At 60.6% G+C, this 23,381-nt stretch overlaps 2 protein-coding genes across 2 annotated transcripts in view; both read left to right on the forward strand.

Annotated features, from left to right (window-relative positions):
- HEXA (hexosaminidase subunit alpha) lies at positions 1 to 10,555 on the forward strand (the record flags this gene model as incomplete). Its single annotated transcript, XM_082005190.1, has 14 exons — positions 1 to 409; positions 4,062 to 4,160; positions 4,536 to 4,601; positions 4,759 to 4,805; positions 5,149 to 5,259; positions 6,089 to 6,190; positions 6,290 to 6,422; positions 7,462 to 7,642; positions 7,924 to 8,010; positions 8,352 to 8,424; positions 8,877 to 9,057; positions 9,397 to 9,487; positions 9,887 to 9,991; positions 10,492 to 10,555. Exons 1-14 carry the CDS (start codon positions 169 to 171, stop codon positions 10,553 to 10,555), a joined length of 1,581 nt encoding a protein of 526 aa, XP_081861316.1. The 5' UTR covers positions 1 to 168.
- Positions 10,556 to 13,775: 3,220 nt separating this feature from the next.
- Positions 13,776 to 23,381, forward strand: part of CELF6 (CUGBP Elav-like family member 6) — a 13,286-nt gene continuing 3,680 nt past the window's right edge. The window contains exons 1-4 of the mRNA XM_082005320.1: positions 13,776 to 14,061; positions 16,747 to 16,829; positions 22,335 to 22,383; positions 22,800 to 22,837. Coding sequence (XP_081861446.1) covers positions 13,803 to 14,061; positions 16,747 to 16,829; positions 22,335 to 22,383; positions 22,800 to 22,837 — 429 coding nt within the window. The 5' untranslated portion in view covers positions 13,776 to 13,802. The remainder of the gene's footprint in view (positions 14,062 to 16,746; positions 16,830 to 22,334; positions 22,384 to 22,799; positions 22,838 to 23,381) is intronic.

Consider the following 23,381-nt stretch of genomic DNA (forward strand, 5'->3'; position numbering starts at 1 on the left):
GGAGGGGGCTGCGAGGGCGCTGGGGGCCCGCTGGCGGCGGGCAGCCCCGGGGTAGGCGGGCCCGGCTGCCCGGCTCCGGCCCGGCCCCGCGGGGCCGAGCTGCCATTTCGCGGGCGTCCCTCCCGCGGCGGGCGGCGCCGCCCCCTCCCTCAGGCTGCGGGGCGCGACATGGCGGCGGGGCGGGCGCTGGTGCTGCTGCTGCTGGCGGCGGTGCTGGAGCCGGCGGTCGCCGTGTGGCCGCAGCCTCAGGCCGAGCGCTCCCCGCCGGGCGGCGGCCGTTGCCCGCTGCCTCCCCGCCGCTTCAGCTTCGCCTACGCCGCCGGCTCCGCCGTGGGGCCGGGCTGCGCCGTGCTGGAGGCGGCTTTCCAGCGGTACCGGGCGCTGCTCTTCGCCGCCGCCAGCCCGACCGGTGAGGCGGGGCGGGGGCTGCCGGCGGGGCGGGGGGCTCTGCGGCCTCCACACGCGGGGCCGCTGGAAGGGCGGTCGACCCTTTCACGTGTGGCTTTATTCTTAAAAAAAAAAAAACAAACCCAAAACAAAACCAAAAACCAACCACAAAACCAAACCCTCGTTTATTTTTGGGGTCAGACTACGGGTTTTGTGTGGCGATCTGCTTTTTAAGCCCCTTATTTCCTCAGTTCCTTGGAGGCTGGTGGCGAGGTGGGATGGTGGCCGCAGTCTGATGGCGCGGAGGCTTGAATTGAGTCTCACAAGCGAAGGGCAGCGTTGCGCTCGTACGTGGAGGGCGATGCCGGTGGCATACACGTTTTAAAATAAAATCTCATCCTGTTTGGCACAGTGAGCATTAGTTGTCTTGCATTTCTTTCAAGGACTTAGGCTCTTGCTGTGAAGAGTTTGCTCCTATCTTATTTTTTATCTCCTCCAGATCGTGTTTCAGCTCCCCAGCGCTTCTTTTTGCTTCCTTTTCTTGCAACTGCAGGGAGAGCTGCTGCCGGTGTTGCAATCGTTCCAGCTTCAGGGTTTTTCTCAAGTCTTTGTTCTTCCCGTTTCTAGCAGCTCTTGGTGTCCAGTGTGAAGCTTTGCCTTGAGGAAAGACTCTTGTTGCTTCGTGTGTTTTTCTTCCAAGTACGTCTTCTGCCGAAGTTTTGCTGCTAAGCATCCCGAGACTGCGTGGCTTCTCTGGCAGAGAGGTAGTAGCTCTTGGATTCATCCTGAAATTGTAGGGTAAGATGAGGAAAGGCAAAAGCTTTGAGGGCCTGGGCTTGATTTGGGATAGGTTTTAAAGGTTTCTTGCACCCTGACTTCTTCGTGATAGCGCCCGTTGCATTTCTGGGATGAAATGCAGGAAATTCCCTTGGCTGCCTTCACAGAGGCAAAAACACAGGCTGGGGAGCCGGCACGCATGGATGCTCAGTGCCTGCGTGGGTCTGCGGCAGCCTGAAGCTCTATATCTGGGGAATATGAAATGCTTCATTCATCAAAACATCAGAGCTAGTAACTCTGCCTCTGAGTGTTTTAAATGTCAATGTGAACTCTGTCGCTGCTGATCAAAGCAGAGAAAGGTAGTGGTGTTGGAAGCCACTCTGCTTCATCTCAAGCGCATCATGCTTTGACAAAGGCAAGTTTGAAACACAGAGAAGAACCGTTTGGCTTATTTTATTTCCTCAACTGTTGTGAGTAGCAATAGAAATAAATTTTGATTTGGAAGCTGAGAAGACTCCTCTTGTTTCTTTTTTGCTGCTAGGAACTAAACTTAAACCAGCTGATATTAATATTCATGTTTTCCTGTTCCTCTCAAGAGGGGAAATATGATCATCACATCACTTGGAGCAACTTCATGTGATCACGAGATTGAGCTCATACTCATCGCTTTCTGTACGCCCTGCTTTATGATGCTCAAACTACACTATTAACTTTAAGGCTTTCCCCCCCCTTTCCCTTCCTTTTTCTTTTTTTCCACATGGGTGGTTAGTAAGAACAGGCAGCGGGAACCGTGGATGGAAGGAAATAGTTGCTATTAATAGAGGAAATAAATGGCAGAAACCATTTTCTGAATGTTTTAGAAAGCTGCTATGTCAGTTTAACAAGCAAGCTAGATTATGTCCAAACTCTGCATTCATCCTGCACTTCAAGCATGAAAACAGAGACTAATTTAAGTTAGGAGGGATGTATGGAGGTCTCTGGTCAAAGCCCCTGCTCAAGATAGCGCCAAACCTGGAGTTGGAGCCAGCTTTGGGTCAAGCTTTTGGGTCAAGCTTCTCAGGGCTTTGTCCAGCGGAAATTGTGGTATTTGCGAGGATGGAGAACTGAGCCCTTGCTGAAGTGTTTGACCACCCTCAAGGTGAAGAATGTATTTTTCCTTACTTCTAATGGGGATTTCCCTTGCCGCTCTTCCCTTGTCCTCTAGCTGAGCAGCTCCAAAACAATTCTCGGAGAGACCCAGGACCCTGCATGGAACTCAAGCCAGGACCCTCCATCCCTGATGTCCTACTGCTGCTAACCTGCTGCAGTCATTGTGTTATTGTCCTTGTCTTCCAGTCCGTGACTGTAATTAACTTGACGTGTGCCTTCACAGTGCTCTTTTGAACCATGAACTTCAGCCTTTGTGGTTGATGGGTCGCTGATCCCTGCTGCGCCCATCTGCATTGCCTTCTAGGTGTGATGGTGGTGGTGCCTGCCTGCTCCTTGGCCAAGGAAGCCGTGTTTGGGTTTGGCAGTGTCTCCCTGGGCGGGTTTACACGTGGTGCATGGTGGTGGGACCGATTCTGTCGAGGCTTCTCAACAGAATGAGTATTTCCCGTGTCCCCAGGCTCGAGAGTGGCTGTCCCTGGTGAGCTGCCGTCTTGCCGAGCAGAGGGAGCGGGTCTTTGCTATGCTGGCACGCCAGCTCGTGCATCTGCGAGGTTGCCTTGGCTACCGGCTCATTGTAGCCGAGAGGAGAGCTCAAAACAGAGGGCTATCTTCCAGCCACTTCCCTTCTGTCTGTGGAGGTTTCGCCATTCCCTCATGGAGAAATCTGGGGGTTCTGGCTCCTCCGAGCTTTTGAGCACGGGCTCTCTGCATTTCACCTGAACACTGGTGGTGCCATGGTCTCTCTGAAGTCTGCTTGGTGCCCGGCTTCTGACCAAGCTCATTCAAAGCCAAGCTTTTATATTTTTTAGTGACTGTATTCAGCATTGGCTGTTCCTGGGGATGCCTGGGGGGTGTAGGCATGGACCTTGGCCTTTGCAGGGTCTCACCCTGCTAACCCATGCTCCTCCTGGCCAGAGACTGCTGTGAGTAGACCCATGCGTTTTGGTGAAGGCTGAACACCTTGCTTTGGAGTTGGGGGAGCGACTCCAGTGAGGGCTTGGGGCTGTGCATCCTTGGAAGTGCCCCTTCAGATAGGGAAGCACGGCCAGAGCTCCTGCCTGGGGTCTGAATGTGACTGGGTGTATTTTTCCAGCCACTGTGTGCCTGGGGCCTGCTCTGCAGGCGGTGAAGTCGGTCAGGAGCCTTTCTGTGCTGGGCAAGACCTTTTGGTGGCCTCCAACTCAGCCCAGCTCTGCAGTATGCTCGGCTTCATTCTCCACCCTTTTTTACAGGGTTTCTTTACCCTTTGTAAGAAATGCGGGTAGGGTAGCAGAGCTCTTGGGAGCGTGCTTTTTTCCCCAGGGCTGGGAGAGTTTGGAAACATGAAGCGCTTCACCCCCCTGGAGAAGATTTGAGTAGTCATGGCTGTTGCGAAGAGCAGGGGCTGGTGCCAAAGCCTTGGGAGCTGCTGCTAGACCCTACTCTGATGTCTCTCCTCCTTTGTGTGCTCCTTTAAGCTTCCACTGTGAAGCCTTCCCTGGGGGTTTCCTCACCAGCAGACCTTCTCTGTGCTGAAGGTTGGGATCAGCTCATGTGCTCCTGGTTGCCTGTGTTGAAAGAAGCCCCCGCTGGAACACCCCTGTACCTGCTCTGGGGTGAAGGAGGGGGTGCCCATTTCTGCCACATGTGTTAAAAGTCCACACACTCACGCTCCTCCATCGCTAGATGGGCTGGGAGGACAGCAGTGGACTGGAAGCAGGGAAAAGAGCCAGGATGGCGTTGATGTCTGTGATCTGTGTCCTTTGCAGAGAATGAGCCGCCCTGGGGGATGCCCTGCACTCAGCTCCTCATCTTTGTTGCCACACCAGGCTGCGATGGGTTTCCCAGCCTGGACTCCAAAGAGAGTTGTAAGTGTTGAGGTTGGGAGCGGGAGGGAGTGACTGGAGCGGGTGTGTGGCTGTTTCTGTGCCCATCAGTTGGAAATGGCACTGTGCAGCACTCACCCCCAATTTTAGGGAGGCAGAAATCCTCACTGTATTAATCAGAAACTGGGGCAGGGAGGGAGCAACTTACCTGAGGATGCTGATAAAGCCGTGGGAGAGGTTTGAAACAAAACAAACAAATAAAAAATCGAAAAATCGTTTCTCTGGGATCCCAGGGTGTAGTCCTATATCAAAACCTGTGCCTGGTGCTGCTGCAGCCCTGTTGCTGGGGCTGTCGTGGCCCGTGGCAGTGCGTGATGGAGCGCAGGACCTAATGCCACCTCCGATGCTGTGTTTCAGATAAGCTGTCTGTCTCGGAAGGCTCCTTGCTGCTCTCCGCGGATGCCGTCTGGGGAGCGCTCAGAGGTGAGGTGTGCTTTGTGCAGGGCATTCCCGCTCTCCCTGCCTCAGGCCTGTGGGGATGTCTCTGCCTCTCTCTTTCCATAGACTTATTTGTTAATTGAGCTCTGTTCCTTTGGGGGACTGCGTGATGAGAAACGGACTATGTGTGGTTTTCCTGCAGGCCTGGAAACGTTCAGCCAGCTCGTTGGGAGAGATGAGAACGGCACGGTGAGTCCTGGCTTCATCTCCTGGGGACAGTCAGCTCTCCATAATGCTCCTGCCTCCATGGGGACAGGCTGAGGATTGCCGGGATGCTCGGGATGAGGGGGGTACCAGCGGCGCAGCACAGCCTCTCCAAGGGCCGAGTAGAGATTCATGAATCGAGCCAGATCCCCACTTCTGAGCGGGGACAGCGTTGCAGCTCTTTCTGGCTAACTTGCACTCAGGGCAGTGAGGGTACCCCTCCTCGTCCTGCCAGCCCTGGGGACAAAGGTGACCCTGGTTGTCTCGGGCTAATGACTGTGTTGCCCAAAGCCCTGCTCACTTTCTTCCTGGTGTTCTCTGCGTGCAGTACTACATCAACAAGACAGAAATCGTGGACTTTCCGCGCTTCCCTCACCGGGGACTGTTGCTGGACACTTCTCGTCACTACCTGCCTCTGAGAGCCATCCTGGAAACTTTGGTAGGGTGCCTGTGCTGGGAGACGAGGTGGTTTAGTTGGTTTAGTTGGGTGTCCCTTCCTCTGCAAGAACTGAGGTCTCCTTGCGTGGCCTACAGGGCTTTATGTTTTTTTTTGTGTTGCTCCTTTCCAAAGATCCTAGGAGCTAACTTGTAGGTCACTGCGTCTACATCTCATTGAGGAAGAGCTTGTCAAACCTAGGCTTTTTGAAGAAAACCAGTTTGCTTGTCCCTAGATGAAGCAGCAGGCTGGGGTGGGATGGTAGCATGACCTCAATTCTTAATATACAGATGTGCATCATGGAAAAATGCTTCCGTGCTGTAGATCCTTCCCAGTGCCCATGGCTGTGTGTGCTCCCGATGTAACTCACAGCTGCCTCTTATGGGTGATTTCTCAGCTCCCTTTGTAAATAGGATAAGGAAGAAAACCCTGGGGCATCTTGGATTCCTGCAATCCAGATTACTTTCCAAGGCTGGGTTGTTTCTGAGAAAAGGGAAAACACTCACTGCTTCCCAGCCACGTTAGACAAAGGTGGGTGGTGGTTTTGTGTTCATCCCAAGCAGAATTAAACTTCCAGGTGTCCACCATGGGCTCAGTTATAGGGAGAACAGGGATCACGTTGTGAGCAGAAGTACTGCTGGCCTTCTGCAGCTCTTTGTGGTGCTGATGTGTTTGAAGAGAGGTGTCCAAATCCTTCTTGGATCCTGGGGAGCGTTTAGAGACTCTGCCTTGTCCTTCTGGAGCACAGGGCCCTTGTCCCCTTTGTGTGGCAAGCTGGGTGACCTTTCAGAACGGACGGGGCATGTTCATCATTGTTGCTGTTCCTTCCTAGGATGTCATGGCTTACAACAAGTTCAATGTGTTTCACTGGCACATTGTGGACGACCCATCTTTCCCCTATGAGAGCTTCACCTTCCCAGAGCTCAGCAAGCAGGTAACCCACCCCGATCACCGTGTAGCCTCCAGCCCAGGGTGAGCAGATCCTTCCCTTGGCACCTGAGCAAGATGCCGAGATTTCCCATGTTCCCCCCAGGGAGCCTTCAATGCCATGACCCACGTGTACACAGCTAGTGATGTGAAGACAGTGATCGAGTATGCCCGGCTGCGTGGCATCAGAGTCATCGTAGAGTTCGACACTCCTGGGCACACCCTCTCCTGGGGTCCAGGTGAGGAGCAAAACCCTGCTTGCTGCTGCTCTCAAGAGAGTTGTAGTTGTACCGCAGGGAGGAAGGGTATCTGGATCCCAAAATCCGGGTGTGGGCAGCCGTGTCCCACGGGCTAGCTTTGAGGAGGAACAAACCAGCATCTAGGGGAAGGAGAACCCAATGGTCCAACTTCCGGAACAAAATCCGAAGGGAAAACATTTCCATCTCTTCTTGGGTCCAAGCTGGGTGATTTTTTGGGGGAACATCTGCTCTGCCAAAACCAACATCGTGGGTATTGCAAGGATTTTGGGTTTAACTGGGGGTACAGCTGACCAAGCTTCCTTGCTCTGCTCAGCTGTACCCCAGTCCTGACACACCATTCTCTGCTCGAAGGACTGTAAGTGCTGCCTCTTCCCTTTCTGGAAGTGCAAGAAGCTCCGGGGAAATGTTGCCTTGTCTTTCTCTCTCCTTCCAATGCCGTGGCCCGCACCCTGTGCGTGTGGTCACAGCCAAAACTGTGGCTGCCCCCAGCTCCCCGTCTGCAGCAGGTTCGTGGAGCTGGGAGAGGGTGCTGGGTTCTGCACTGGCATTATCTTTCCCCAGCAGCTCTATGTGTGGTTTCCCATAGGAATCTCCCCAAAAAAGCAGTGGGGCCCACCATGAGAGATACCAAGGGGAAACCTGGGAAGGGTGGAAGCTGTAGCATGCTGCAAGGATTTGGTGTGTCTGTGTCCCATCCTCATGGTAGCTGTTGCAGGCGGGGAAGAAGGGGTGTCCAGCCTAAAAGCCCTGCTGATCTCACCTGGGAACACGTGTTTGGGGCAGCAGTGGATGTGCGTGGGGGGAGTACAACAGGAGTGCAGAACACTCCCTGTCAGGTCAAGCTTCCTGAGCCAGAGATCATTTTTCTGCTGCTGTGTTTATGGCTTGTGCACCATGCCTGGGTCTTAGGTCCCCTGGCAGGCCCTGGGCCATGCTGAGGAGGGTCCAGGGGGGTTGTACGGAGTGATGTGGCCACATTTAGCCCCTTCCTCACTGTCCTGTCTTTGTTACAACCCAGGTGCTCCGGGCCTCCTGACTCCCTGCTACTTGGGCAAAGATCCTTCTGGGACGTATGGGCCCATCAACCCCATCCTTAACAGCACCTACCAGTTTGTGACCAGTTTGTTTCAAGAGGTCAGCGCTGTGTTTCCAGACTTCTTTCTTCACCTCGGTGGCGATGAGGTGGACTTTACGTGCTGGTGAGTCTGAGATCAGTCTGGGGGGGAAGTTACCTGGGACTGGAGTCCCAGCCCATTGCTTTTTGGTCATGATCGTCTGCAGATCTTTGGTGTCCTGCCCCCCCAGGCTCTGTATGTTGGTGCCTGGGGTTTCTGTGCTTGTGGTGATGCTGGTTGTGGGAAGCCGCTGGTGCTGGTGCAGCCACAGCTCTTGAAATGCTGGGGCTAGCCTTGGACCAATGTGGGAAGGACTTGGCCACGTCTTGGCCTTACTCCACAGCTTGGGTTTCTCTGGCACACAGGAAATCCAATCCAAAAATTCGTGCTTTCATGAAGGAGATGGGCTTTGGTGAAGATTACAAAAAATTGGAGTCGTTCTACATCCAGAGGTAAGGACGGTTGCATCCTGGGCCTACAGCTGCAGTATGTGACCAGCACAAATGTCTTCTGCTGTCTTGGGGATACCAGATCTCCTTTTCAGCAGAACGTCCATTTGGGCATGTCTCCCTGACCCCAAAGGAAATAGCCTCGCTGCGTTGTATTGGGAGATTGATGACAAAAAAGCCTGGGGCTGAGGAGAAAGAAGCCACATAAGGGGCCGTGCTTTCTCCCTTCTTCAGAAGTACCTTCATGTCCTGCTGTGGGTGTTGGGAATATCGGTGTATGCAACCAGCAAAGAGAGGGGAGTGTAGTTAGGATGACCCAAAACTCAGTACTTTTTCCACTCCAGGCTTCTTGACATCATCTCTTCCCTCGGCAAAGGTTATATTGTGTGGCAGGAGGTGTTTGACAACGGAGTGAAGGTGAGAGCCGCCTGCTTTCCTGAACGCCTGTGCTGGGGCGAAGAGTGCCAGCAGCCCAGCCAGCCACACCGGTGTGCTCTGGGGGTGCCGTGCTGAGGCTGGCAGGGGGTATTCTGTCATGGGAGTGGGATTGATGGTGGTGCCAGTGAGCTGCCCTCATGGTGGCTTTGCCACAGTGTGCTCAATGGTCTCTTCCCTCCAGTTTCTTGTATATACACCCACAAGAGGCAGGTTTTAACCCTGTCCAGGACACTGCACATGGGCTTATCCCTCCCTCTATTGCTTCTACAAACCAGATGGGAAGTGGCTCAAAAGTCAAGCCAAAGTCTGCCTCTGTTTCCCTTTGGGGATGTTTGTAGCTGTGGACGGGTCAGGGCACTCTGCTTGTGAGGGGAGGTGGTGCTCTTGTTGCCACGCTGTTCCTGCGCACGGGGCTCACGTGTGCTCTTCAGGTGAGGCCAGACACCATCATCCACGTGTGGAAGGAGAACTCCACGCCATACATGGAGGAGATGGCAAATGTCACCAAGGCTGGCTACCGGGCGCTGCTCTCCGCCCCGTGGTACCTCAACCGCATCTCCTACGGGCAGGACTGGATGGCAGCCTACCAGGTGGAGCCCTTGAAGTTCGAAGGTGTGTTCCTTGTGTCCTTGTCCCATATGGCAGCTGACTTGTCACTCGGAGGTAGCACCAGGGCTGCCTATCTCACAAATCCGTTCTCGCTGCTGGTGTGAAGGTGCTTGAGTGACCGTGTCCTTGGTTCATGTGTTATGTCCCGTTCCCTTGCTGCTGGCAGAAAACAGCGCTGCTCTCCCCAAGCCCAGGGTTTGAAGTGGGGGCTTTCAGAAGGGCAAGTTATCGCCTCCATAGCTGAGCCACTCACCGCTGTTAGAGGTGCCTCTGTGGGCAGGGTGATAAGTCACCCCGTTACCTTACAGCAGCCCATCACCTGAATGCTGTGTCCTCTGGCAGGCAGCCCTGAGCAGAAGGATCGGGTGATCGGCGGAGAGGCATGCATGTGGGGTGAATATGTGGACGTCACTAACCTGGTCCCCAGGCTCTGGTAAGGGAAGCCGTGGGGAGGTTAGCTCGAGTCGTGTGGGGCAGGGCTCGGGCCCTTTTTTCCATCAGCACAGAGCGACGTGCACCGAACGCTGCAGTTTTTATCTGCACGTGGCGCTTGTCCCTGTCCCCTGGCAGCGCCTCTGTGCTGGTAATGGCTTCACTGAGGCTTAAATGAGGGTTTGCACGGCTGTAACCTGCTGCTGCTGCAACCAGTATGTGTTTAATGCTGGTCTCTGTCCTGTCGCATGTGCCTAATGGGTTTTTTGGTATACAGAAGCCGCGTGTCTATGTGTGTTGAAGGACTTTGGTCGGGAAAGCATTTGGGAGCTGAGGGCTTTGTGCGAGAAGCTTTCAAAGCCCCTCCCGACCTGACTGCCTCTCTCCCTCGTTCCTCAAGGCCAAGAGCTGGAGCTGTAGCCGAAAGACTGTGGAGTAACGCGACCGTCAGGGACCTGCAAGATGCCTACGTGCGGCTGGCCGACTTCCGCTGCAAGCTTCTCGGGTAACCGTCCCTCCTCGCAGCTGGATGCCGGCTCAGGGGGATAGCACAAAGGCCACCCTCTCTGGGGCACAATCCCGGGGAGGGTGGTGAGGGTGAAGTGGGCTTTCCCTGGATGCAAAATGACCCGTTTGTATGGGAAGTCCTGAGCTTTTCTCCTGCCTGTGCGTGGGCAGAGCTTGCTTTGTACAGCGCTGGAAGCGAGCCCCTGCTGCCAGCATGGGCTGGTGGCTCTGCCGAGGGTTTTGTGCTGAGGAAGGGGGACCCGTCAGCTATTGCCACCCTTCCTGCAGCACCAGCTTCCCCCAGAAAACCTGCCTGTACCCCGTGCTCCCACACGTGAGCAAAAAACTGAGTCTGTAAGTGCAGGATGAAAGCCGCTCCCTCCTTGTTGCACCTGAAACGGGGCACCGATGGCCACCCTGCGCTCCTCTGACCACTCGGACCTGACCGTGGGCTCTGCCTGTGCCCTCCGTGTAACGCGGTCTCTGCTCTCTTTCCAGGCGCGGTGTCCAGGCGCAGCCTCTCTTCGTAGGATACTGTGAAAACGAATTTGACGGGTTTTGAAGGGAGAGTCCTGCTGCCCTTGGTCGTTGTGCACGCAGGAGGAGTTGATCCCTCGCTCTCAAAAGCCGCTGGCTTGGCAGAGGGACACCTCCCCGTCCCCAGCTTCTGCTTGTGCTTTGTTGCAATGAACTTTTTTTTTCCCCTTAGTGTGCACTCTTTGCTGCTTTTTCTACTTTTATTTCTTTGGGGTCATTTATTTATAGATTTAAAGAGGAAAAAGGTGCCTCTCCATGCTTAGCTGGGGCTTGGGAGTCCGTGCAAGGGTTATTGCTAGCAGGAGATGGGTAGGGCTTGCTCCGGAGATGCTGGTGGAGGAGCATCTGGCTGTGCCTCATCTGGTGGCTCCGGAGCTCGCTGCGTGCCTGCTCAGTTGGACAAACCGCGTTTAGTCTCTGCTGCTCTTGCAGACTCCATCCCTGCAGAGAGAAGGTGACGAGAAGGTGTGGGCTCCTCCAGTCTTCACCTTGACCTCCCTCCATCCATACCTGGATGTGGCGGGAGGTCAAATGTGCCAGGATCTTCCTGCATGGTGACACCCCCACCTTGGTTTTGCTTCTGTGGCTGTCCATGCACCAGCGGTCAGTGTTGTGTTGGTCCTGTCTTTGTCTCCTTTCTCTCTCTGCCCCTATGTCCAGGCAGCAGGTTTGCCTGCAAGCCACCATCTCTGTAGACGCTGCCACCTCCTCCTCTGGCTTCTCCTGAGAAGAAAACACCCTGAAGCCTCTCCAAGGAGACCTCAAACCCACTGATCCATCCTTCTCCTGCTCTGTTGTCCTTGGAGTGAGGAGCTCAGCTCTGCATCTGAGGCGGGTTGGGTTTGGATAGCATTTTCCTTGGAGAAGAGCCTGGTGGGTGCTGCTGTCCCGGGGAGCTGGGACAGTTGTGGTTCTCATCCTTTGGTTGGGGTTGCCACGTGAGAAACCATGTTCAGCTTAAAGTAGGGAATCTCCCGGGGAGGAATCCTGGCTGATGGGACTGTTGTACATGTGTCTTGGTCTTACATGTGTGAGTTCTGCTGTTCTGGCTGGAAACCTTTTACCATTGAACTTTAATTTAAAAATATTGAATTAACTTGGAATTAAAAATATTCAGAACTTGTTGAGTCTTGCATTTCTTTACCCTCCTCCTAGGTGATAAATCTTAAAGGCAGGGAATAAAAGATTGTGAAGCCCAGCTGCCCCCGAGCAGATTTGGGAGAAAGGGGGATATTTTTTCCTCCTACTCTGGGTGGGAATGGAAGGGCTTCCTTCTTCTGCCCTGCTTCCCTGGTGAAGATGCTCCTCTGCTTCCTCCAACTCTCCGTGGGGAATGCGTGTCCCTTTTTGCTGTCGTTTTGGTTGTAAATACTCTCCCGGTCTTGTGTTTAAGGCTGAGTGGAGCGAGCCAGGATTGCCCATCTGCCCACGGCAATTCCCTTAAATTGAGCAACCCAGAAGCCCGAAATAATAATAGCTGCTTCCTTTTGCTGGGGTTTGATGTGCTGTCAAGTCCTGAAGAGCTCCGAAAAGCTGCTCTAATCCGTGCTCCTTCCTCCCCCCCGGGCCTGGCGCGAGCGAACGCTGATCGGCTGAAGCTTTGCGGAAGCTTCTCGTCCCCATGAGGACCAGGGTACCGCTCCTCTGCGCTCCAGCCCCAGCACCCACGTCCCCGCTGATGCCACCCAGCGTGCCCACGACAGCTTTTGGGGTCAGCTTTGGGAAGTGTTGCCCTACAGCGCAAGCGCTTTGGGTATTTGTAGAGCAGGAGCTTCACCTTCTGGTCCGTGCCGGTGTCCTCCAGCGCTTTAGACCTCAGGGCGCTGATTTAAAATGTGCTAAAAGCCACGAGGGGCGTCTGCCTTCCTTCCCTCTTCGCGTTTCGGGGCCAGCCGGGGTGTTGCGTCCATCTTCCTTTGACGTGCTGGAACCTCTGCTCCATCTCTGCGCGGCCGCTTCTGCCTGGCTCTTCCCGCAGCCGCGCTCCGGAGGGGGTGTCCAGGCACAGGGGAAGAGGGTCAGGACTCCTTTCCACCCGCGGCTGGGTGCGCGAGCCCGCAAGGCTCCCTCCCTTCCCAGGGGGTCTGCGCCAGCGTCACCCCAAAACCACCATCTCGGGGCGGGGGGCGGCTTGGCAGCATTTTCGCCCTCGCGAAGGCCGGGAGCGCCCCGCTTTCCCCCGCCGTGCTGCGCCGCGCCGCGCGTTCCTTCCAGAACGTCTGTTTCGGTGGCGTAAAACTCGCCGGGGAGCAGAGGAGAACAGGCAGCGTGTGAATCGCTCGGGGGGCCAACGGGTTTAAAAATAAAGCCGAGCGGCGGCGAAGAGCAGCCGCCGAGCCCCCAGCTTTCGGCAGGCTTACGCTCCGCGCCCCCCAAACCCACTCACGGGTGCCCGCCCTGGGCCCGGCCAGTGGGTTTTACTGGGACGCGCTGTGTTTGCCCCTGCTTGCTTAGACGTGCGCACTCCTGCACGTGCACACCCACGCTCACGCACGCTCGCACACGCGTGGCAGCGTGCCGGGGAAGCCGGGCACCCGCAGCCCGGCTGCTGCTCTGGGAGTAATTAATTAAAAACCGCACCAGTTATTAAAGCTGTTGGGTCTAATTACAGATTTTTCGGGGGGGGGGGGTGCAAGGGGGAAGCACTTCCCCTCCCCCCGGGGACCCCGGGGCGGCGTGGGGGCCATCGAGGTGGAAAATGCAGCAAAGTGCCAAAATCGTCCCTTTTGAGCCTTTTCTGTGTGTTTAAACCCCGCGCTAAGGCGACGGCTGGTGGGTGTTAACTCTGGAACCTATCGAGGGCCGCCGGGGAGAAGGCAGGCCGGCTGCTCGGCCCCTTGGCCAGCCCTGCCCCGGGGGGCGGGGGGTGCCGAGGGGTGACGTGCCGGGGGGGTGATGGAGGCCCGAGGGTGACGGGGGACGAAGGGGTGCGGGGTCAGCCCGGCAGGGGGCAGTAGTGGGCGGAGCCGGGGTACCCCGCGCCGCTGCCAGCCGCCCCTCCTGATTGGACGCCGCTCCCTCATTATGCTAATGTCTTGCGTCTCGCTGGGGCCAGCAGGCTGACGTCACCAGGCCGCTGGCGGCCGCGCGCGCGGGGGGGGGGGGGAGGGAGGGAGGGAGGGGGGGGGCCGGTTTGCGAGCAGAGAGGCCCGGGTCGAGCCGAGCGGTTCCGAACGGTGCCGAACGGCGCCGAACAGCGGTGCCGAACGGGGCGGGGCGGGGCGGGGCGGCGGGCGCCTCCCGCAGCGGCGGCGGCGGCGGCGGAGCGGGCCATGGCCGCGGCGGGCAGCGGCGTGGCGGCGGCGGCGGCGGAGGCGGGGGCGGCGTTCAGCACCGCGAACAGCGGCCGGGTGAACGGGCTGAGCCGCCCGCCCGGCGCCATCGCCATGAAGGATCACGACGCCATCAAGCTCTTCGTGGGGCAGATCCCGCGTAACCTGGAGGAGAGCGACCTCAAGCCGCTCTTCGAGGAGTTCGGCCGGATCTACGAGCTCACCGTGCTCAAGGATCGCTTCACCGGCATGCACAAAGGTACGGGGGGCTCCGCGCCCGCCGGCGGGGCGCGACCAGGCGGGGCGTCCGGAGGCGCGGGTACCCCTCAGGTGGGACGCCCTGAGGTGGGGCACCCCTGAGGTGTCACACGAGGTATGGGGCACCCCTGAGGTGAGACACCCTGAAGTGGGATGCCCTGAGGTGGAGGCCCTGAGATAGGGGTATCCCTGAGGTGGGATGCCCTGAGGTGAGGGAACCCAAGTCTGGGGCACCCTGAGGTGGGACATGCCTGACCTGGAAGTACCCATGAGGTGGGGCACCCTGGTACGGGGTACCCCTGAGGTGATGTACCCCTGAGGTGTGGCACCTCTGAGGTGGGGCACCCAAGTATGGGGCACCCCTGAGGTGGAGGTATCCTTGATCTCGAGGTACCCATGAGGTGGGGGATAACCCTGACATGAAGGTACCCCTGTGTTGGGGGCACCCTTAAGGTGGGGCACCCCGAGGTGGAAGTATGCCTCAGGTGGGGCAATGGGGTACCCCTGAGGTGGAGGTACTCTGGCATGTGTCGCCTCTGTGTGGGGCACCCCAATATGGGGCGTCTCTGATGTGAAGGTACCCCTGAGGTGGGGGCACCCCAATATGAGTCACCCTGGTATGGTCAGTCTGGTATGGGGCACCCCTGAGGTGGGGGCACCCCTGAGGTGAAGGTACTCCTGAGGTGGGGGCACCCTGGTATGAGGAATCCTGGTATGCGGCACCCCTAAGATTGGGGTACCCCCGAGGCAGAGGCACCCGTGGGATGGGGATACCTGCCTGAGGTGGGGGCACCCACCTGGGGTTAGGGCAGGTGCCGACGGGCTCGGGGGCACCCCTGGGGTCAGAGCACCCCAGGGATGTTGAGGGCACCCGCCTGGGTTGAGGGCAGCTGTCTGGCGTCGGGGCACCCACGTGAGGTTTGGGCACCCCTGGAGTTGGACCACCCCTGAAACAGAGGCACCCACCTGCCCGTTCCCCTGCCTGCGCCGGGCCCCGGGCCCCTGTGACCCAGCAGGACCGACGTCGCACCCCGGCACGGGGCGCAGAGCACCCGGCACCCCGAGCAGCGTTGCGCCGAGGGGCTCACGCGTGCGCCGCCAAGTTCTTTACGGAATCCTCCACCCATGAGCCGGGGGTCCGCGGCGCTGGAGCGGGGTCAGGGCACCCCGGGTGTCACCCGGACGGGATCTCACGCTCCCCCGCACGCTGCCGCCGAGCCCCCGTGCCGCAGGCAGCGCCCGCTTCGCCGAAGCTTTCTGGGAAGCCGAAACTTGGCGCTTGCGGATACCACCACGTCGGCACCGTGGGGCAACCGCCCGGATCCCATCGTTCTCGGCACCGCAGCCTCCAAAATGTCTCCAGGCGCCTCCAAAGCTGCTTGCGTGCCCCAAAAAATGGGATTCGCACCCTGCTGGCCCTCCTCGGCGCTTCCTCCAGCGCAGGCTTCAACCGCCGCGGCCCAGCCGTGCGATTTAATTGTGGCCACTCCTCTAATTTGGACGGCATCCTTCCTCCTGGCGAGCCTCTGGAGCGGGATCGCTCCCAGTCCAGCCCTCCGAACTTCTCCGGAACGACTGGGCATTGTCCGCATTGTCACCTGCAGGGGAAAAGGGGAAAAAAAAAGGGGGGGAAAAAAGAGCGGAGAGGAGGAAACCAACGTGATTGTGGATGGTAAACGCTGGAAATGGCAGCGGGACTGACGCGAGCCGCTGCACTTGACCTCCCCTTTCCACGCGCGGCGGGATGATGTTTAACCGGGGGGGGATCTCTCCTTGCTCCCCGCGAGGGCAGATGTCCCCAGCACCCCGAGGCGTCCCCACCCCTCGGGGTCCCCCCGCCCCGCTGCCACGCTCCCTCTCCTCCCAGGCACGCTGATTTTACTTATTAAGAGTTATTAATACTTAATCAGCTGGCGGATTTAATTGTGCCAATATTAAAAATGCATCAATGTCAATTTTATTCATTAAATATTTACTTTGTTGAAGGGAAACTGTTTTGCTGCTGTTTTTAATATCACTTTCAGACGCCTTTGGATGTGACCCCAGCAAATCGGGGGGGAGCCCTCGGGGAGGGAGCGGCGTGGCGGCGGCCCGGGGACCCGGGAATGCTCCCACGGGAACGGGAGAGACGGAGGGGAGAGGACTAGACCCTGTCCCTGGGGGATCGCTCGTCGCCGCCAGCTTCGGGCGAGCGAACGGCTCGGCAGCGTGAGTCAGCGTGGGAAAACCTCGCCCCAGGCGTATTCCCAATTCCCGAAGCGCCGCGATGTCGGAGGAGCCGGAGCGCCTTCGCCACGCGAGTCCCATCCCAAGGAGGATGCTGGGGGCCGGGAGAAGCGTGGCGGCAAGCTGGGATGCGCGGCCTCGATGCCTGGAGATCTGCTTCCCGGAAGGCTTCGGCTGCGGCTTTCCCCGGAGCCCAGGGCCGGCACGCCTTGGCGCTGCCAGACTCGCTGCCTGCACCTGCCTTGCTCCTTCCTTCATCCCGCTGCTCCATCTCTTTTGTGTCGAGATCTCTCACGCCGTTTTGGGGCTGAGCTCTGGCAGTGCCGGGGTGCCGGGTGCCACGCTGCCAGGGTGCCGGGGAGCCCCAGCTCCGTATTAGCCGCGCCGCCGGCTCGCCGCGCGCCCGGAGCTTTGCGGTGGCGCCGGGCCGGACACTGATCCCGTCTCCCCGTCTCCGCAGGCTGTGCCTTCCTCACCTACTGCGCCCGCGACTCGGCCCTGAAGGCGCAGAGCGCCCTGCACGAGCAGAAGACGCTGCCAGGGGTAAGTGACACCGGGGGATCGGGGGGAGCTGGGGGGGGATCGGGGGGACGGTGACACCCGCTCGGAGCGCGGCGCAAGAGCAGCTTCCAGCGGCCGCAAACCGAGGCATTGATTTTCCTGCCGCTCGCGTGCTGTTGCGCTTTCTGTGGGCTCCGACCTCCCGAGCTTAACAAAGTGAAAATAAATATTTAATTATTCACCTAAATAAAAATCAATAGGGCCGCCGGTTGGCTGGGGAAAGCGCCGGGGCCCGTAAATATCAATCCCTGCCTCGGGTGCGCGGAGCTGACGGAGAGGGACGAGGTTCGCGGGGATGCGGCTTCCTGAGCCGCGCTCTCAGCGGTGGTGCTGTGCGTCAGTAGGTTTAAGAGTTAACAGCCCGCTTCGGCAGCCTCAAGGAGGTGTGGGGTCAGGCCCTGCCTGCAGGGCGCGGGCTTGCCCACGTCCCCGTGCCATCACACACACCCACGTGTGTGCACGCGCGTGTGCGAGGTGTACGGCTGCTGTAGCTGCTCACTTCTCACCCGAGCACCAGCCCGCGTGTGTGAGCTCACACTTGCACGTGGGCGTCCCTGTGTGGGCACGTGCCTGCGCGCGCCCCTCCGTGAGTGTGTGCACGCAGCGGTGCGTGGGTGTGCATCCGCCGGGGCACACGGCCGCAGCTGGGCAGGCGTCTGTGTGCGCACACCCCTGTGCTTGTGCACACCCGCTTGTGCGCACCCGCTTGTGTACACCCCTGCGTGCTCATACACCCATGTGCCTACACCCCCCCGCGTCTGCCTGTGCACACCCCTCTCTGCCTGTGCACGCTCGTGTGTGCCTGTGCACACCCTTGTGTGCTCGTACTCAGCCCCTATAGCTGTGCACGCCCGTGTGCTCATACTCACATCCCTGTGCCCGTGCACACCCCTCTCTGCTTGTGCACACCCGTGTGTGCTTGTACGCACACCCCTGTAGCTGCGCACACCCACCCGTGCTTGTGCACGGCCTCTATAGCTGTGCACCCCCCACGCTTGTGCGCGGCCCCTATAGCTGTGCGCAGCCCCTATAGCTGTGCACCCCCCCACACTTGTGCGCAGCCCCTATAGCTGTGCATGGCTCCTATAGCTGTGCACGGCCCCTATAGCTGTGCACCCCCCCACCTGCGCTCACACCCCCGGGTCCCCCCACCCCGCCCAGGCCCCGCCCCCGCAGCGGGGGGGCGTGCCCAGACGGCAGAGGGGGCGTGTCCCCATCGCAGCCCCTCCCCTCGGCTCGGCCCGGCCCGGCTCGGCTCGGCTCGGCTCGGCGGGGCTGCGGCCGTCCCTCCCCCCGCCCCGCCTCCCGCGCGCCGCTGCGCGAGCCGAGCCGAGCCGAATCGGGCCGGACCGAGCCGAGCCGCCTCGGGTGGAGCCGGGTCGGGCCGGCCCGAGCCGAGCCGAGCCGAACCGGGCCGGGCCATGCAGCTGCCGCAGGTGCCGGCGCCCGGGCCGCGGCCGCCCGTGCTGTGGGTGCCCGCCGGGTCCAAGATCCTCTGCATCGAGGTAGGGCCCCGCCTTTGTCTGCCGCCGGCCCGGCACGGCCCGGCCCGGCACGGCCCGGCACGGCCCGGCCCGGGAGCCTGTGTGTGCGCTGGGGCATCCGCGGGGAGGGGTGCTTGGGAGTGGGGGTGCTTGCAACCAGGGAGGGGGGGTCTGCACCCCGAGGGGTATCTGCACGCAGCGATGAGGCCGGGGGGGGTGGTGATGGGATGCACCCAGGGGTGGGGGGGTGTCGGTGAGCAGGGTGTATCTGCACCCAGGGGTGGGGGGGTGTCGGTGAGCGGGGTGTATCTGCACCCAGGGGTGGGGGGATGTCGGTGAGCGGGGTGTATCTGCACCCGGGGTGGGGGGGTGTCGGTGAGCGGGGTGTATCTGCACCCAGGGATGGGGTGCATGTGTTGGCAGGGCGGTTGTTGGTGATGAGGGTGTATTTGCGTGCAGGGATGGGGGTTGTGAGCGTGTGTGCGTTGTCGGGGGGGGTGTATCTGCATCCAGGGATGGGGAGGGTGTTGGCAGGGGGTGTTGGTGAGGAGGGTGTATCTGCCCCCAGGGATGAGTTCGTGTGTTCGTGTGTTGGCTGGAGGGGGTATTTTTCCACCCTGGGTTTGTGTGTGTCGGGGTTGTGTGTCTGGTTGCAGGTGTGCAAGCGGCTGTGCTCGGGGAGGCTGGCACAGGGGTGCGCGTGTGCGTTGGTGGGGGTATGGTTTGGCCCCCGGGGTGTGAGTGGGTGTTGGTGGAGTGGATGTATTTGCACCCACGGATGCTCTGCCTGTGTGTGTGTGTGTGTAAGCAGGTGCTGATGGTGTGCTTGCACCCAGCGATTGTGCGTACGATGGTGGTGGGGTGTGGGTGTACATGGGCCTGGGGGGTGGCAGCCGTGGGGGGTGCCCCTGGGGAGGGGCTGGTGGGTGTGTAAGTGTGCGCACGTGCGTGCGCGCGCACACCAAGTGTGAGCAGGGAGCGCGCGTGTGCGTACGGGTGTTGCATGGGCTCCCACGTCGTGGGTGCCTGGTGGGGGGGGCGTGCGCAGGGCTCAGGTGTGCGTGGGCGGTGGTGGGGACGGGCTGTGGGTGCTGCTGGGGGGTCCCGGGGCCATCCGGATGTGCCGGGTGTCCCACTATGGGTCCTGCTGCCGCAGTGGGGAAACTGAGGCAAGGGGCGTCGTGTCCCTGCCTGGTGTGGGCGGCGGTGCCGGCTGCGCACCCTGGGGCGGGCGCCCCTGGTTGTGCGGGATCCACAGGCGTGGGGAGGGTGCTGTGGGTGTTGTGCGGCTGTGCGTGGGTGGGTGCTCATGAGGACTCCGGGCTCGGGGCGGGTGGGTGTAGGGGTGTCGCGTGCAAGGCGCTGGGTTGGGGAGGGTGCGCGGCTGCACGTGGGTGTGCAGTCGTGCTAGGACAGACGGACGGTTGTGCGTGGGGCTGCGTGGGCGCAAGCGTGCGGCTGTGTAGGTGTACGGCTGTGCAGGAGCGGGGCTGAGATGGGCTGTGGGCGGGTGGGTGTGCACAGAGGATGCTGCGTGTGGGTCTGCGGTTGTGCGTAGGGGTGTGCAGGAGCAGGAGCGTGGCTGTAGGGGATGCGTGGCTGTGCGTGGGGGTGTGCTAGGGCGGTTGTGTGCTTGTGCAGGGTTGTGCGGTGGTGTGGCTGTCCCCAGGCCGGCTGTGTCCCCTCACTGTGAGTTCACCCCCAGGGCTTGGGCAGGGTGTTCCCATGATGGCAGGGTGTTCCTGGGATGGGTGGCTGCCCGTACCCAAGCGCCTGTCTCCCTGCACCGGGTGTCAGCTGCCTGGGGACCCCCGGGGGGATGCGGGCGCCCACTGCTCCAGTGTCACCCGGCGCCCGCGTCTCGGCTCATTCAGGTGCGTGGTGGCCTGCCGGATCCTCCGGCTGTTGGGCGCGAGGAGGAGGGTGACACCGAGGAAGGAGCAAGGGCCAGAAGTGGCCCCCCACTGCAGGGATTCGCCATGGGTGGGCTCTCCCCGGTGCCCAGGCTGTCGGGGGGCTCCGAATTTGGGTGGGTGACCGTGCCCAGTGGGTCAGGCGGTGGTTTAGCAACCAGTGGTGACACCGCTGATTTGGCCATGGGGTGTGGTAGCTGGGGGCTCCATGGGGCACCCACGGGTGATGGGACTGGTGGGTGCTGGGACGCCCCAGACAGGGTCTCCTGTGACCCTGGGTGCCTCAGTGTGTGCGAAGAGGGGTGGGAGGGACACGGGTGGGAGTTGGGGGATGCGCGGGCAGGTGTGTGGGTGCTGTTGGGGATGGGTGAACTGATGGGTGAATCTTAGGTAGAGATGGGTGGTCCGGTGGGTGTCGGGGATGGGTGAATGGATGGATGGGTGTCCGGAGGCGGGGGAGATGGATGGGTGGGTGGCTGTTTGGGGGTCAGGGGGTAGATGGAGGGCTGCTGGGCAGCGGAGGGTGGCCAGGTGACTCTGTGGACCATGTCGTCCGCCTGTGCCACGGGATCCGGCGCGGGGCGGTGGGGCGGTCACCGAGCGCCCCAGGGTGGGCACGGGGCGATGCCAGGGGTGCTGAAACCCCCTTTCTCCGCGGTGCGGTGTGGCGCGGTGGCCCTGGGGTAGGTTAGCCGGTCCCCGCGGCCTGACATTTATAAACATCAGCCGCTCCCGGAGAATCAATACAGTTTAATAACCGGCGAGCGGAGACGGGAGACACATCAAAATGATACTCTGCGGCTCCGTAAATGTTATTCTAAATCATACTCGCCGGGTTTATCACGTTAAACGTACAGCAGCAGGCACGGGAAATTTATTCCATCAAAGGCCATCGCCTTGGTAAATGAGACTGGCGGGTCCGTGGAGGGGGGAGCAGCCCTCCCACCCCCCAAAAAATGAGGTTCTCCCCTCCTGGACATGGCAGGGATACGGGGGACGAGGGGGATGTGGACCCACGGGTCTCCGTGCTGTCACAGCCGCCGGGGTTTGGGGCGAGCTGAACCCTGCCCCGGTGCAGGGGTTGGGGTGGAGGTTCGGGGGACCGGTGACGCGATGGGTGGGGCGAGGGCAGCCGGATGCCACCCCGTGGACCTGGTCCCCTCCCTGGACCATCCCCGGCTCTGCGCTGACATTTCTCCCCGCGTTTCCCTGGAGACGAGGCGGTTGCTGTGGAAACCTCCCTCCTCTTCTTCCTTAACCATCCTCTTCCTCCCTCCGAGGGGATGGGGCGGGCTGGTGCTGACCCCACCCGCCCCCTAAATTTGGGGACCCCCTCCAGAGGTGTGGCAGGGGGGAGCCCCGGGGCGGGGGTACGCACCCGCGCGGGCGCGACGCCGGCACGCGTGTGCGCGGCTGTCCCCGCGCGCGCTCGAACCGCGTACGTGTGCGCGCACACCCGCCCCGTCATGCGTGACATCCCGCCGTTGCCGTGACGACCCCATCGAGCACATGGTTTGGGCTCCGCAGCATCGCGGGGGAAGCATGCTTGTTGCCGTGGAAACGGCCATAATTGTAGCGTTTTTCGGCTAAAAGGGGATGGGGGGGGAAGGAGGGGGATGGAGGAGAATTGGCTCGGTGGGGCAGCGGGCCAGGGACGTGCGCGCCGGCCCGGCGTGTCCCGCTGCACACGCGTGTCACACCCGCGGGGTACACGCAGCGGCGGCGCGCGGGAGGAGGCCAAAATTGGGTGAGGATCAGGAAAAGGAGAGCGGCGGCGGTGCTGCCGGAGGGGCCGGGGCCGGCCGCCGCCGCCTCTGCAGTCCTTTGCGGTCGAGGAACGCGGGCAGGCGGCCAAGGCTGGCACCGGCGGCCCGGCGGGCGCCTGCGGCACCGGGTCCGCGTCCCCGGGGCCGGCGCGCCGCCCGCGGCAGCCCCGCTTCGGCGTGGCCGCGAGCCCCGGCTCCGTTCTTGCGGGGCCCTGCCCGGCTCCCCCGCCCCCTGCGCCACGGCCGGGGCCCGATCCTGCCGGAGGGGTTCGGCGCGGGGGGGCACGGCACCGCTGACCGCCCGTTCCCGCTTGTGTGTTGCAGATGAACCGCCCCATCCAGGTGAAGCCGGCCGACAGCGAGGGCCGAGGAGGTAGGTCCTAGGTCCCCCCCCGGCTGCCCCACCCGGGCAAGGGGACACAAGGGCCACCCGGGGGGGGGGGGGCGACGGGTGGCATCGCGGGGGCTGCCCTGGGGAGGTTGGTTTGTGGAGAAGCCCCTGAAAGGAGCTGCCTTCGCCGGTGGCATCCAAACCCGAGCGCAGAGCAAGCGCGGTCTCGCCTCTCCCTGCCCGGCTGGCCGGGGGGGAACGTCCCGACGTCATGCCGTGAACGTCCCGACGTCATGCCGTGAACGTCCCGACATCGTGCCGGGCAGAGCGGCAGCCAGCCGCTCTCTGACAGCCCCTTCGTCTGTCAAACAACCTAATTACCTGCCCGGAGCTGCTCGTGGGGACCCCGGCAGAGTCGGGGCGCAGGAGTCGTCTGCACGTGTCCCCTTCTCAAACAGAAACCGCTGCCCACCCCTCCCACCCCCCCAAATTCTCCGTGGGGGTTTGCGGCTCGTGGGGTCGCAGCGCTTTCAGGCTGAGTCAATGATTTGGGTAAAATTGCAGGAGCCGGGTCAAAAACTCCCTGACGTTCCCGGCATCGCGAGCGCGCGCCGGGCGCGTCGGCACGCTCGGCCGCGCGGGATGCTCGCGTGGAGCCACGTGCCCTCGGTGGGACGGCCGGGGTAGATATCTCCCTATTCAAACCACGCCGTTAAACGCGCCGCGAGCTGGTCCCCGGCACATCCCGGAGGGACCCGGCAAATAAATTACCCACTTACCGAGCGTAATTGGCGACGGATTAAAAATCGATGGGTGAGCTCGGGCGCCCGGCTCGGGCCCCCTCGCCCAGGAGGCAACGCTCGGCCGCCGAGCCCGTTCCCCCGGCCGCCTTGGCCAGGAGGTGGTTTTATGTTTAAGTAGGCAACACACGAGCCCTATTCCCTTAACTAATTTTCCTGGTACCTTAACGGACGGAGCATTCATCGTCTCCCGCCATTATTTATTTATTTCCCCGGCAACGCTCTTGACAAGGGCACCTT

The sequence above is a fragment of the Phaethon aethereus genome (assembly GCF_964289735.1).
Source record: "Phaethon aethereus genome assembly, chromosome: 12".
Lineage (NCBI taxonomy): Eukaryota > Metazoa > Chordata > Aves > Phaethontiformes > Phaethontidae > Phaethon > Phaethon aethereus.